The sequence below is a fragment of the Mustela lutreola genome, chromosome 12 (assembly GCF_030435805.1).
Source record: "Mustela lutreola isolate mMusLut2 chromosome 12, mMusLut2.pri, whole genome shotgun sequence".
NCBI classification, from domain to species: Eukaryota; Metazoa; Chordata; class Mammalia; order Carnivora; family Mustelidae; genus Mustela; species Mustela lutreola.
Genome location: NC_081301.1, coordinates 60,062,136 through 60,075,536, shown reverse-complemented (window position 1 = coordinate 60,075,536; position 13,401 = coordinate 60,062,136). Strand labels below are relative to the sequence as shown.

The 13,401-nt window shown below is 35.9% G+C and overlaps 1 protein-coding gene across 40 annotated transcripts in view; it reads right to left on the bottom strand.

The window, feature by feature from the left end:
• Nucleotides 1-13,401, bottom strand: part of PTPRD (protein tyrosine phosphatase receptor type D) — a 2,315,363-nt gene that overhangs the window by 113,812 nt on the left and 2,188,150 nt on the right. For 24 of the 40 annotated variants that reach the window (XM_059143037.1, XM_059143036.1, XM_059143035.1 and 21 more), the window contains 2 exons: nucleotides 13,367-13,381; nucleotides 8,442-8,554 (listed from right to left, as the gene is read on the bottom strand). In XM_059143037.1, coding sequence (XP_058999020.1) covers nucleotides 8,442-8,554; nucleotides 13,367-13,381 — 128 coding nt within the window. The remainder of the gene's footprint in view (nucleotides 1-8,441; nucleotides 8,555-13,366; nucleotides 13,382-13,401) is intronic. The other 16 variants (XM_059143045.1, XM_059143057.1, XM_059143054.1 and 13 more) reach the window with 2 other exon arrangements.

The following is a 13,401-nucleotide window of genomic DNA, read 5'->3' as shown; positions in this document are numbered from 1 at the left end:
TAGCAGTTGCAAACCCAGATTATGATGTGACTTTTCCTCAGTTTTCACCATTGCTTTAAAACTTTGTTGAAACCCAGTGGGAGTCAAAGAAAAGACCTTCGCAGGCCACATTTGGCTAACTAAATTGCAGCCTCTGTTTTAAAACAGGAAAATGTTTCTTTGGTGTGTAAATTAAGTATTTATTAGCCACAAGACAATGGGTTAGACATCAAATATTGTCTGGGGGTGCTTAACAATGTATACATCTCTCTTGGATCACTCTCTGTGAGTTCATTTATTTCCTCTCCTTTTCCACATTAATTTTGTCAATAGGAAAATGAAGCTCAGAAGGGTGGAAGATTTGATCAAGGTCATTACTCTTAGGAAAGCTAAGGCTACTGAGGGATTTGATCCCAGACCTTGTTACTTCTTATTTAGGATACTTTTCATTATGCCATACTGTCTCTTGTACCATTTAACGTCTGGGCAGATTGGTGCCATATACATAAATATGGACCTCTGAAAATGTTTGGACTACTTATGTCCTGCCACAGGGATCATAAACCATCCTCAGTTAGAGAAACTATGTCAATAATAGCTTCATTTGAAGGTATGTCTGTTTCAGTGGTGGGAAGAGGGAAAAGGTGCCCCTATGCACACCTGTATTTACCAGTCACCTCTTGTCAACATTTTGTGATTTTCCATGAAAACATTAACTAAAGGTATACTAAAGGTATAAATTCAAAATGTTAAAAACTGTAGTATTATTTGGCAGATTTTTAAAAAATCTCCAATTTACAATGTTTCCGCCTTCAAATATTCTGTTTAATTTTACTGTCATTTAATCAACAGTAATTTCAAACATCTATACAGAAATGTTTATCAAATACTTGTTTCATTTTGGCAATTTTAAAATCTTGCACTTAATGCCAATAACCACTTTGTAATTATTTTGCTAAGTAAAGTTTTTGAGGTCATTAAGAGTGGGGGAACATCTTTTTTCAGGGGGGTAGTGGAATATTTGTTAGATGATTTTTTCTGTTAGCCTATATGTGTGATGATTCAACAATACTCTCTTCATGGTTCTCCTTTCCAAAGGAACAAACAAACAGAAAACAACATGAATAAAAGTCTGGAGAACAATTTGCGGTCATGGGATAGGGAGAAAATAATTTGTTCATCCAATCAATGGTATATCTCTGTCAAAAATGTACTTAAGTTAACAGTCACAGAGAGAAACTTAGTTTATAAAATATTGGTCATATTTTAAAATAATTTATGTACCACTTAGAATACCCTGAATAAAATATAAATATTCAATATTGGCAATTTGTTTCACAAATGAATAATGAGTAAAAGGCAAAAGAGAATATGGATTTATATAATATAATTGCTACATGGCAGAACAATAATGACAGTTTGACTTAACCCATGAGTACGATCATCATTAGGAAAAAGATGTTCCAAGAGCCCTTTTTCAGGTAAGCACTGGATAGCATGAGTAAGACTCATTTTTATGGAGAATTTTTCAGAATGCAGAATTTAACAAAGCATGTTTCTTTATATCAGAAATTTGCTATTTCTATTCAATGAACCAAGGTTTTTTGAAATATACAAAGAACACAAATGGTGGTCTTAAGCAAGGTCATATATACAAGTTTCTTATAGTACAAAATATAAAGATAAGTGTATATAAATATGGATCTTGTTAGCATTGATCCAATTAATAGTACTGATGGATCAACAAAGAGGCTTCAAAAGCTTTTAAAGCCCATTCAGCTTCTGTTTAGACATTTCTGCTGCTGATACTGCTATTTCTGATATGATAACTGTTCCTCAGTTTGTTTCTGCTTTCCACAGCCCATCAATCACCTACCATCCATGTATGCTTTAGGGCAAAACATATTAAGGTCATCCTCAGAATGAAAACGAGGCTTTTATGTTGTAACATCTGATCATCAATTTTTAAATTTCTTTTCTTAAAAGGTGAAAGCACAAACCCTGCAGTTTTTTGTTGTTTTTGTTTGAAGGGTTATTTGTGTTTTTTTGTTTGTTTGTTGTTTGTTTTAGAGGAGGTGCAGAGAGAGGGATGTGAGAAGGAGGTAAAAATATTAGAAGAAAGAATTTCACAGAAAAATAAAAAAAAAACACTTTTAATGGAAACAAGGCAACCAAAAGGCAGCAGAGAAAAATAATTTCACAGTCACAAAGAAAGGTGGTGACTGGCTTACAACGTGATGCTGTGAGCTACATGTTCCCTCACACCTTTGTCCTTGAAAGAAAGCTTATTTATCTGCAATGCTAAAATTCTAAATTTGCTTTATTGGGATACAGTTGATACATGAACACATATTTGTAGCTTCTTTGGTTTTCTTATATATCATCATCTTTTTTTTTTTTTAAGATTTTATTTATTTATTTGACAGACGGAGATCACAAGCAGGCAGATGCAGGCAGAGAGAGAGGAGGAAGCAGGCTCCCTGCTGAGCAGAGCGCCCGATGCGGGGCTCGATCCCAGGACTCTGAGATCACTACCTGAGTCGAAGGCAGTGGCCTAACCCACTGAGCCACCCAGGCACCCCATATCATCATCTTTTGATATTATATTTATTGTAGTCTTCTGTCCAATGCTAGAGGCCAGGGCTCAGAGGGCTGCCACCTGTCGGTAAAGGATTCTTACAATGTTTCAAAAAAAATCTGTAATTGGCAATCTCCATCAAAATGGTAAATGTGTCTCCCTAAGACTTTGTACTTGCATTTCCAGGTGTCTAATATTGGGAGGTAGCAGCAAAGACGTGAAAAGATGTATGCTCAGTATTTCTTACTGCAGTATTATTTCCAAGAGTAAATCACAGAAAATAGCCTCCATTAATATGGAATGTCAATACATTTTGTGTCATCTGTAGAAGTGAATAATGTCAAGACCATTGGCTACTAAGAAGGAGATAAAACCTAATACACTAACTTGGAAAAAGGTCTGTTTATGTATTTAAATGTTTAAACAGGGGACACCTGGGTGGCTCAGTTGTTGGGTTTGGCTCAGGTCATGATCCAGGACCCTTGGATGGAGCCTGACATCAGGTTCCCTGCTTGGCACGAAGTCTGCTTCCCCCCATTGATCTCCCCCTCCTTGTGTTCCCCCTCTCTCTGTGTCTCTGTCAAATAAGAAATAAAAATCTTTGAAAAAATAAATGCTAAAACAAGAAATTTTTGTGGTAAGTGCTGTGAATTGTTTAAGACTGATGATTCACAGACCTGTATCCCTGAAACAAATAATACACTATATGCTAATAAGAAAGAAAATTTTTATATGTATCATTTGTTTATATATCTGATACCCATTTTTATCAACTAAAGAACTGTATATACATATGAAAGTCTTTTTCAGATACATATGAAAAAGCGTGGGGCTATATATGATAGCTATTCCTGAAGGGCAAATTTGGAATAGTTATAGGGAATCTTTAACTTGTATTTTAAATTTGCCCTCCAAAAAAAGAAGACAAATAGAAGAAAAAGAAGTGGGGGGTAAAGAGTAATTTCTCTTTCCTATATGTGTTTTTTCCATGTTTTCCAATTTATGAAAATTTTCAAACATACAAAATACTTACTATAATGAACACCTGTATAGCCACAGCCTATGTACAATTGTTAACAAGCTTATTTTCTATTTTACACAATTGCCCCAATAAACATGTGCTGCTTTTGTAATTAGGAACAAGAATTATTTGAAGTATAGGTTATAAGAAGACTTAGAAACATTTTTTTTACACACACACAAAACTTTCCTCTCAACCTAGGCCAATGGGCACAGTTCACTTTGCTTTAACGTGTAACTCATCTGTCAACTCATCTTAGTGCATACACAGTTATTGCAGTCCACAAAGATGTACGAGGATTACTAGCAGTTATTTTAAAATCATCTTTTAATAAATGAGTATTTTCCCTTTCTCTGCAAAGCTTAAAGATTTATAAGACTTGATTAGCAATTAATAAGTCTAGCAAATTCTTCTATAACATCTCCTCTCTCCTTTTCTCATTTTACTCCATTTTCCATTTGAAGTGATAAGTCTAACCTTAGCTAAATGATGCCTTCTTATATACTCAGGACTCTAATTTTGTAGGTCATGGGTGATACAAACAATGGTACTTGAATTGTACCTGTTTCATACTAGCTCTTACCTTTCATACTAGCTCTTGCCTGTTTCATACTAGCTCTTACCAACTCAGTATATCAATAAATGATGACTAATTATTGCCAACTACAATACAATTTTTTAATACATTGGGTAATTTAAGTTCTAAACAAATTAGTTGGATTTTGCCAATTCCAACAGACTGTATTCCAGCTAACAAACATGTTCATGGGAAACACCTACAAAAAGAGGTACCGCATGCTCTTAGAAAGATATTGGTCTTTCTCGCCCTGTTCAGATGCTTGAATAGAGCATTTCATGAACATAGTGACTAGACTGTCATCCAAAATTTGGAAAGTGTACTAAAGCAATGTTTTTCTATATCCCACAGCCTTGCAAAGATGGCTTTCCTGAAAACAACAGATTTCTTTGCCTTTACTTTCTGCCATAGTGCAGAGACAGTGGACAGGAATCTGATGTTTCCTTCCCTCACCCAATGATAGGTATGTTTGTGGTACTGCAGTGAAGGGTATATTTCTTTGAAGAATTTAAACTTTCAGAATACTGTATTTATAGGAAATTTGGAATATGTTTTCAATACCTTTGGAGTATGGGATAGAATTGAAGGAAAAACGTCTGCCTTCTTAAGTGTTCTAGGCTCTCCAACAAGAATAAATACTTAAAAAGTGAATAGTTGGAAGAGATTATGCTGAGTGAATAAGCAGAGAGAGTCAATTATCATATTTCACTTATTTATGGAGCATAACAAATAGCATGGAGGACAAGGGGAGTTAGAGAGGAGAAGGGAGTTGAGGGAAATTGGAAGGGGAGGTGAACCATGAGAGACTATGGACTCTGAAAAACCATCTGAGGGTTTTGAAGGGGTGGTGGGTGGGAGGTTGGGGGAACCAGGTGGTGGGTATTAGAGAGGGCACGGATTGCATGGAGCACTGGGTGTGTGCAAAAACAATGAATACTGTTATGCTGAAAATAAATTTTAAAAAAAGTGAATAGTTTTCCATTCCCAAGATTTTTTTTATTCTTTTATTTTAATTCTTTTGAAGATTTTATTTATTTGACAGAGAAAGAGACAGCAAGGGGGAGTTGGAAAGGGAGAATCAGGCTTCCCACTGAACAGGGAGCCTGGGATTGTGACCTGAGCCAAAGCCAGATACTTAAGGACTGAGCTACACAGGTGTCCCCCAAGATTTTTTTTTTAAATGAAAGAAGAATTTATAGAATTAGTAAACTGAATGATGTGCTTTCTTTACCTTCTGAAATACCTACTGAATTTCAAATGGAAATCTTTGTTTGATATTTTATCTTCTTCAACAGATCCACTGGAAGTGGAAGAGAACTTGCTTTGAACAAGTTCAGTTGCTAGGGACTGATATGTGAATCACAAGTTTGCTTTCTTTTTTTTATTTCGTTAAAAACTATTTGTTTGCAGTGAAGAGGTGGGTGGTTAACTCCCTACTTATGCATACCATTAATAAGAATTGTCAAATTTTATGTTTGTGGATAAATGGTTTTACTTCCAAAAGTATGATATATATAAAAGCACATTTCAGATAGTGAAAGAGTTTAAAATACAAAAATTAAGGAGCGTCATATCATTTGCTGTGCAACACCTACTAAAGGGGTCATTTTATTGTATCATCCAGGAAAGCCCTTGGTTATTTGTGAACAAGAGGAGAGGAAAAAGCACAAAAAGGTTATTTGGCCAATAACCCTACCTATTATCCTATTGGCAAGTAACTAAGGCGATTTGTAGCCACTGCTTAGAATCTGTACTGGTTGAGCAAATGGTCACATTTTTATGAATTTCACGTTAATAGCTGGGTCTATATTCTTTGTCAACTGGTGAAATTTTCAGGACAGCATGCCACATTATTGAGCTTGGGGGGGGGGGCAAATAGACTGTTTCAACAAATCAAGCTCAAATAGATTGCTTACCTGAGCTAAAACTTAGCACAACATAGTGTTTCCATACTGAACAGATATGATAGGACCTTAGGACAATTTCTCCTGTTCTATTGTCTTCCTCTATTAAGTCTTATCTCCCTCTTTGTTCATTTTCGCCACTTTATTCCATTACCCATTTGATGCAAAAAGTCTAACCTTAGTTAAATGATACCTTCTATAACCTTAGCCCCTAATTTCAATTTTGTAAAGCTATTGATGGGATAAGCAATGTCCCTTCAACTGCAACATTCATTCTCCTTTTGATGGACTTCTGTGAAATTTAACAGGCTCTCTCCATAAATGTATTGAATATTCCCATATTCACTGGTAAAATTAGATTCCTTATAAACTTTTTTTTTTTATTTGACCATATTTACAAAATTGCCCATAAAAGTGAGACGTATAGATGGAGGTCTCTTGGTTAAAGTCATTTCTATTCCCTTGTTTGTAGTTGCCAGCACTCTGCTGATAATCCTTTCTATACAGTTCCCATTCTTGCTTTCTATTTATGCCCATAAGCATATTCTGTTGGTGCTGGAATAGATGAAGGGGAGCTCTGTTACAGGTCCTTTCCTTCTGGGGCTATCTTTGACTTTCCATTCACCCTATACTATGCTTCTGTCTCTGCTAGAAAACCAAGGTTGTTTCTTTTTTTTTTTTTTTTTTTTTTTTTTTTTTTTTTTTTTTTTTTTTTTTTTTTTATTTTTTATTTTTTATAAACATATATTTTTTATATACATATATTTTTATCCCCAGGTCTGTGAATCACCAGGTTTACACACTTCACAGCACTCACCAAATCACATACCCTCCCCAATGTCCATAATCCCACCCCCTTCTCCCCAACCCCCTCCCCCCGGCAACCCTCAGTTTGTTTTGTGAGATTAAGAGTCACTTATGGTTTGTCTCCCTCCCAATCTTGTTTCTAATACAGGTGACACTTCACATAAAAGCCAGAAGGGGCAGGGTAGAGCAGCAAGGTACTGAGTAACAATCATTTTCTCCATTTCCACAACATGCTACTCTTGTAAGAAATCCTACTGCATATCATTTCCGTGGCTTTTGGTCCTCTGTACATTTGTTTGGCCAAATGGAAAAGTGTATGAACTCCTGGGTCCATTATTAAGACGTTGCCTAGAGCCTAAAGAAGTCAGTATACTACTATTTCAGAAAGTGAACTGAGAAGGTTTACTACAGAACTCAATTCATATCCAGTTGCCTTAATGGAGTAGCTAGATAGAGACTCAACAGGGAGCATCTACAAGACTACAGTGATCCTAGAGGACTGCATAGATTTGTTCAGTTATCATCAGATGTGCAAAGTCTGCATTTATCAGCCTTTTAAAAAATATATACAAGAGAGTTTTGGCTACATGAACATTTTCTTCTACTTTTATGCCGTTTGAAGTATACCTTTGCTTTAAAAAAAACTGATTTAAAAAAAAATCTAACCTCTTTTGAGGTAGAACTTTAAAAACAACCCACATTTATGATAATGATTTGTACAGCCACTTTGAAAATGCCAGATGCTTCTTTCAACTGAATTGTTACTGGTTACAATGATACATATACATTTAAGGGAGAAAATAAGCCAGATACAATGCCTTGTACTCAATTCAAAGCAATTCACTGCAAATGTGTAATTTAACACATTTGTAGTATATCCTACTATGAGGTAGGACGTCCATTTGACACACTTGCCAACAATTTGGCAAACAATAACACAACCAAATTTTAGTCAGTCTTCTTAGATCAGCTCTTTAATTTCTTAACTATTCTTAGATATTATGGCAGTGCCACTCAGTTTTATGTTTTTAGATCTCTTTACCATTTATTATTTATCATTCACTTGGTATAAATAAAATTTACTTGAAAGAAAGCAAAATAGAGCTAGCCTTGAATTAATAATATTGTATAAAATGCCCCTCAGCAGGAATGATAGATTTGCTCTGTTGAAGCACTTAATGTTCTTTAAGAAACAAGGATATTTTTCTTATCCTCAATCACTTTACATGCCTCCCTATAAGAGACCAAATTGGCCGGTTACATGCAGTATAGGTAATATTTGGAAAAGAAACTGATTTTTGCCCCACTTTGTTTCTTTCCCTTTCACCGCTATAGTTTTTCCGAAATCTAAAGGTGAATTACATGTTTTCTCTTGTCTACTCCACCTCAGATTTGCAAAGTTAACTTTCTTTCAAGACTTATGTATAGTGATTCTCAATAATATTACAATTAAAAATCAGGATAAACAAAATCATTCTAAATAAAATGATATATTTATCTATCAAAGCAATATCAGGTGGCCAAAAAACTTCCAGTAAATACTGTATTATGGACAAGATGAGTCCTGCCTCTTACCTGGTGTTTGAAAATTAAGGCGCCTCAGTTCTACTGGGTCTGTTGGATGGTGTGAAGGGACCTCCTTACTGTTAGGTATGCTGCTCTTTCTAGAGTCAGACTCTGCCCTCTTCCTATAGGGAGAAAATAAAAATGTAAGAATAAAATTTTAAAAAAGCAATAGAAACATTTAAAAAGCAGAGAGTCTTGCAACCCCCTCTCCCTCCCAACTTTCTGTCGTAAACCATTCAACAGTCCTGCTTTGTGACCTTGCTCAGGTTGCTTTTCCTCTCTTGGCCTAGACTGCTTCCTCAAGTCTAAAACTTTTATTTAAGTGAATGATCTCAAAGTCTGCTCTAGAATTAAATTCTTCATCGCTTCTGCCTTTCAGCTTTAAGGGGGGTGTTGGAGAGATAAGCTTGAGTCCTTGTTCAGCAAATCTCCTTTATCCACTGGTTCAATTTGTGAGGAAAAGGACAGAGTACATGTAATAGCCAATGCTAATTGAGTACCAATACCATGAATGTGCTTACCATAGAGAAAAACCTCTGAAACTACTGAGCCTCAAGCTGAAGAGCTAAAACCAAACCCTTTCTTTCCTCTTTCCAAGATTATATGACTGATGGCTACAAAGAGGACCTGAATTGGATTTTCCCAGAAGGCAGACAAATATAGTATATTCTAAGATTCCAAGTTAGTCTAACACCTGGAAAGAGAATTAACACGATGCAAGACCAACATCCCCTTTCTCTTTCAAATTAAAAAAAAAAAAATAGTGTTGATTGTTTATGGTGTTAAGCCGTGATTAATATTCCATTAATGAAAGTCAATCACAGGAAGATCAGAGAAAAACTAATTTCACCTACTGTGTCTCACTCTTCCAATGATTATTCATGGCATAGGAACCATTAATAGTGCCTTGTTATAAGTAATTCTTTACACAATTCATTTCATCTTTGCTTTAATTACCACTAGTTTTATTAAATGCCTTTGTATAGAGTGTGATAATGTAATATTAACAAATGTCTATGCAAGAAAGGTCAGGGTTTTTTTTTCCCCCATAAGATTTCTTATTTATTTTTTTCAAACACCAAACACAGAGTGCTACCTATTTTCTTTAAGTTTAAAACAGATTAAAAATGGAAGAGATGGAGGCCTTTTAAGCAGTGCTTTATTCTGTATTTATTATTCAAAAACTGATTCCAGCAGTCTCTGGGCTGCAGTCATAATCCTAGCATCTCACTCTTGTTCCAAAGAAAGACATTCTTCTTTGGGGAAAGGGGCACAGCAGTGTTGAGGAACACTCCCTTCTCTTTCTGACATGACTGTCGCACAGCTCATTAGCGTTGCTGTGGCAATGGGATCTCATTCAGTGCCACCCAGGTCGTTCCATGGTTAGCCAGAGGGCTCCTGTTAAATAGCCTTTCTTTCCATCTCTGCTCATCTGTATAAAATAAAACCAACCAGGGGATGAAGGGAAGATTGATGCAAAGGGAAAGCACACTTGATTTGCTCAAGTGCAGTGCCTTCGGCAAAACGGCATTGAGGGAATTAATTTTCTTGGGTGAGTCCTGTTAGACACCTTCCTCTCTCACAAGCTTGAATTAACCTGTCTTGGGATTTCCTGTTTCTACCTAAAGGTGGCAGATATAGCCTGAGGACAGAATATACTGCCAAGCCATACTACCAATCCGAGGTGAGCAGTGAATCTGAGGCATGGCAAAGGTACTGGCCGTTCCAGGTGTATGGAGTGGAAAAGGAGAAGGGAAGGGAAATCAGAGCTGAGGGCTGGCAAGAAAGATATGAGAAGAAAGAGAAAGAGTGGCTTGGAAGACCATGTGAAAGAAGAACATGGTGACCAGTTTCTGAGTAGAAAATGTCCCTGTGTTAGGCTGTGGTTATTTCCCTCACAGAGATTCACTTTACCACCAAAGATACAGAATCTCAATGGGCTAATGAAACGCCACCAACTGCCAGTCAGAGAGTCCACCTGTAATAAACATATGCTTGGTCTTCCTGCTTCAGGTAACCCCAGGGGTCCTTCTTATGCTTGTCTGTTTGTTTGTTTGCTTGTTTTTCCTCATAAGAGTCGGCACAGATACATTTCTTTGCTGATGTGCCAGACCTAATGATTCTAACCTGGATTTTTTCCCACCTCAAAGTGTCTCCACTGTCATTTTTGCAGGATTATGGAACCAGATGTAGAAATTTCTGGGCAAGGAAATGAGGCCATTCCTGCAGGTATTGTGGGACATATTCCTTATCTCCTTTTTCACTGAAGACAGGCTGAGTGATATTGAGACAAAGGGACAGAAAAGAATACTCTTTAAAGAAATTTAGTCTGTTTCCCGGTGCCAGGGAAGGTGAATGTCACATCTTGTTGCCCAGATGAATCTCAAAACCCAGAGCATGGGATTAACATTACAGTTTATACTTGTGAGAAAGTGTGTGTGTGGGGGGGGGGGGTTCCCTGACATTTAATAACTAACTTCTTCCTCACTTTATCTATTCAAATCAACGGCCTCCAAGATCTCAGATTCCAAAAATCCTAGCCATCTCAGAAAACCAGCCGTTTAAACTTTGTTTTGCTTAGTTTAGCTCTGGGGATCACAACACGGATTCCAGCTGCCCACACTTTTGTCACATTATTTTTAAACATAAATGTGCTAAAATGGTTGTTTTCCAACAGAAAGAACTTCTAAGAAATGCTTGCAGGGTGAAGAGTTTGGTTATCATTGGGTAATAATGATAAAGAGCTTTAAAAATAGAATTTACAGCCCTAGAGTTCTTAAATGGCGTATGGCGGTTTAAATCAGGCCCAACATGAACGTACATAGTCACACATTTTTCCTAAGTTTTTAGAGGTCTCATTATTCTCATTTTCACTGAGATAAAAGCAAAGATAGCGACTCCAAAATGATGTGAATTTTGCCTTGCTATTTTATTTTTTCTATTAAGATTAAAAGTCCTACTGTGAGGATATTTCCTGCAAAAAGAACTATCTAGCACATGTAGGAGTTATATGGGTGAAAAGGAAATGCAAGGTCACATGACATTTCAGATATGATGGAAACTGCTCATAATATAAAAACGTGGTGGTCTGGGATGTGGGTCACGTATAAAAAAAATTCTACTCTGTGGTCTAAGGGCCTTTTTATTGTCATTTATTCTCACCTGGCTCTCATCTAGGGATGAAGTGGGAGGGAATTCACTTACTTAAAACAAAGATATTCAGACATATGGCCCAAGGCTTTTGGAAGACATTTATCAGAAATCTCTGCTATTAAATTCAAAGAAGTCCATTCAAACACTTTATGATTCTGATGCTTTTAAGAATGTAACTTCGCTCTGCCACTACTGGTGTATATCTTCTTAGGGAAGTCAAGAATAACACTTCTCAATTTCTTCATGTACAAAAGAGAGGAAGAAGGTCTCGAGATGATGTCTACATTAAATGTTGTAGTTCTTTATAAGTTGAATTGTTTTATTTATATATTTTATAAAAAATAAGGGTATTGATGAAAATTTCTAGTCCTTTCATGTATATATTAGATGTATGTAATTGTAAAGTTACCCACATATGACTTAAAAAATTCTGAAAGCTAATACATAAAGTATTATTTAATTTAGAAAATTATAAACTCATTTTTAGTACCTTGAATATTCAATAAATGTTAATTAGTGGTTCTGAAAAAGAAAGAGAGCCAATTCTCTCATCTTAATGGGACCAGAAGGCGGTGATAATGTTATAAAATGTAGACAGTATTAAATGGTAAGGTAGATCTCTGAGTATATTAAGGGGGTTCAAAGTGTGTTCTGCTTTGACTAAAACAAAAACAAAAACAAAAACAAAAGCAAAACCTACTTTGCATGTGCTATTTTAAAAAAAGACACCCTGCAGAAATACTAAGTTTTCTGTCAATGAAAGTAGCTTGCTGACCAGTGTTAAGTGATTTTAGGGAAAATAATAGAGCCATGGTTCTCAAACATTAGCATGCAATGGAATCATTTGGGAGGGCTTACTAAACTGCAGACTGTTGAACTCACACCCAGAGTTTCTGATTCATTAGGTCTGGGTAGGAAGTCCAAGAATTTCTATTTTTCTCACTTTCCCCAGTAGTGCTGATGCTTCTGCTGCTGGTCCAGGGAACAAGCATTGGGAACTACTGGTACAGTACCGGCAGGAAAACGATTGAGATGAGCACTGAGGCCCTTTGGTTAGTTTTAAGTTTTATCAGAAATTCGTTTCTATCAATATAAATGGGAAGGTATAGATAGATAGATAAATAGATAGATATACATTTGGATATATAGATATGTTAGGAAGTAGAAAGTTAGATTGGACCAATCATTCAATAATCACACAGATAGCTAGTCTTACCATTATTATTATTATCATTATTATTATTGCTGCTGCTACTACTACTACTACTACTACTACTATTGCTGCTGACGCTATTATTAGTTGAGTTGGAAAACATGGAAAATAATTTGGAATTATGTAAGAATTTTCACAGAGGCACAGTCACCAATATTTGCAAGATATGAAAATGCCAGTTGTGTTCCTGTATCAGGAGGTGGTCTCAGATCAAACTTAAAATATCGGTCTTGAGTAGAAACAAACAAAACAAAACAAACATTTTATGGGACACCTCACATTTCTGTTTTGCAGACACATTAACACGTACAAATGCTCATTAAAACAAAATCCAGACTGGTTTCATTACCTTCTAAATTTGGATAATTTGTTTTTTTTTTTTTCATATAGACAAACTAATTTATTTTCCCTAGAATCATTTTAATACCAATCATTTTAGTATTTTATAAACTGGGCTTTGTTCATCTTCTACTTTTATATCCAACTTCCACCCTCATCCCCTCAATACTTCCAAAGGCTACGAGTATCTAGTACTGAGCATTAAAGGGGTTTGTTCTCTATTCCTCACCTGTCAGGTTTACTGCTCCATTTTAATGCAGCAAA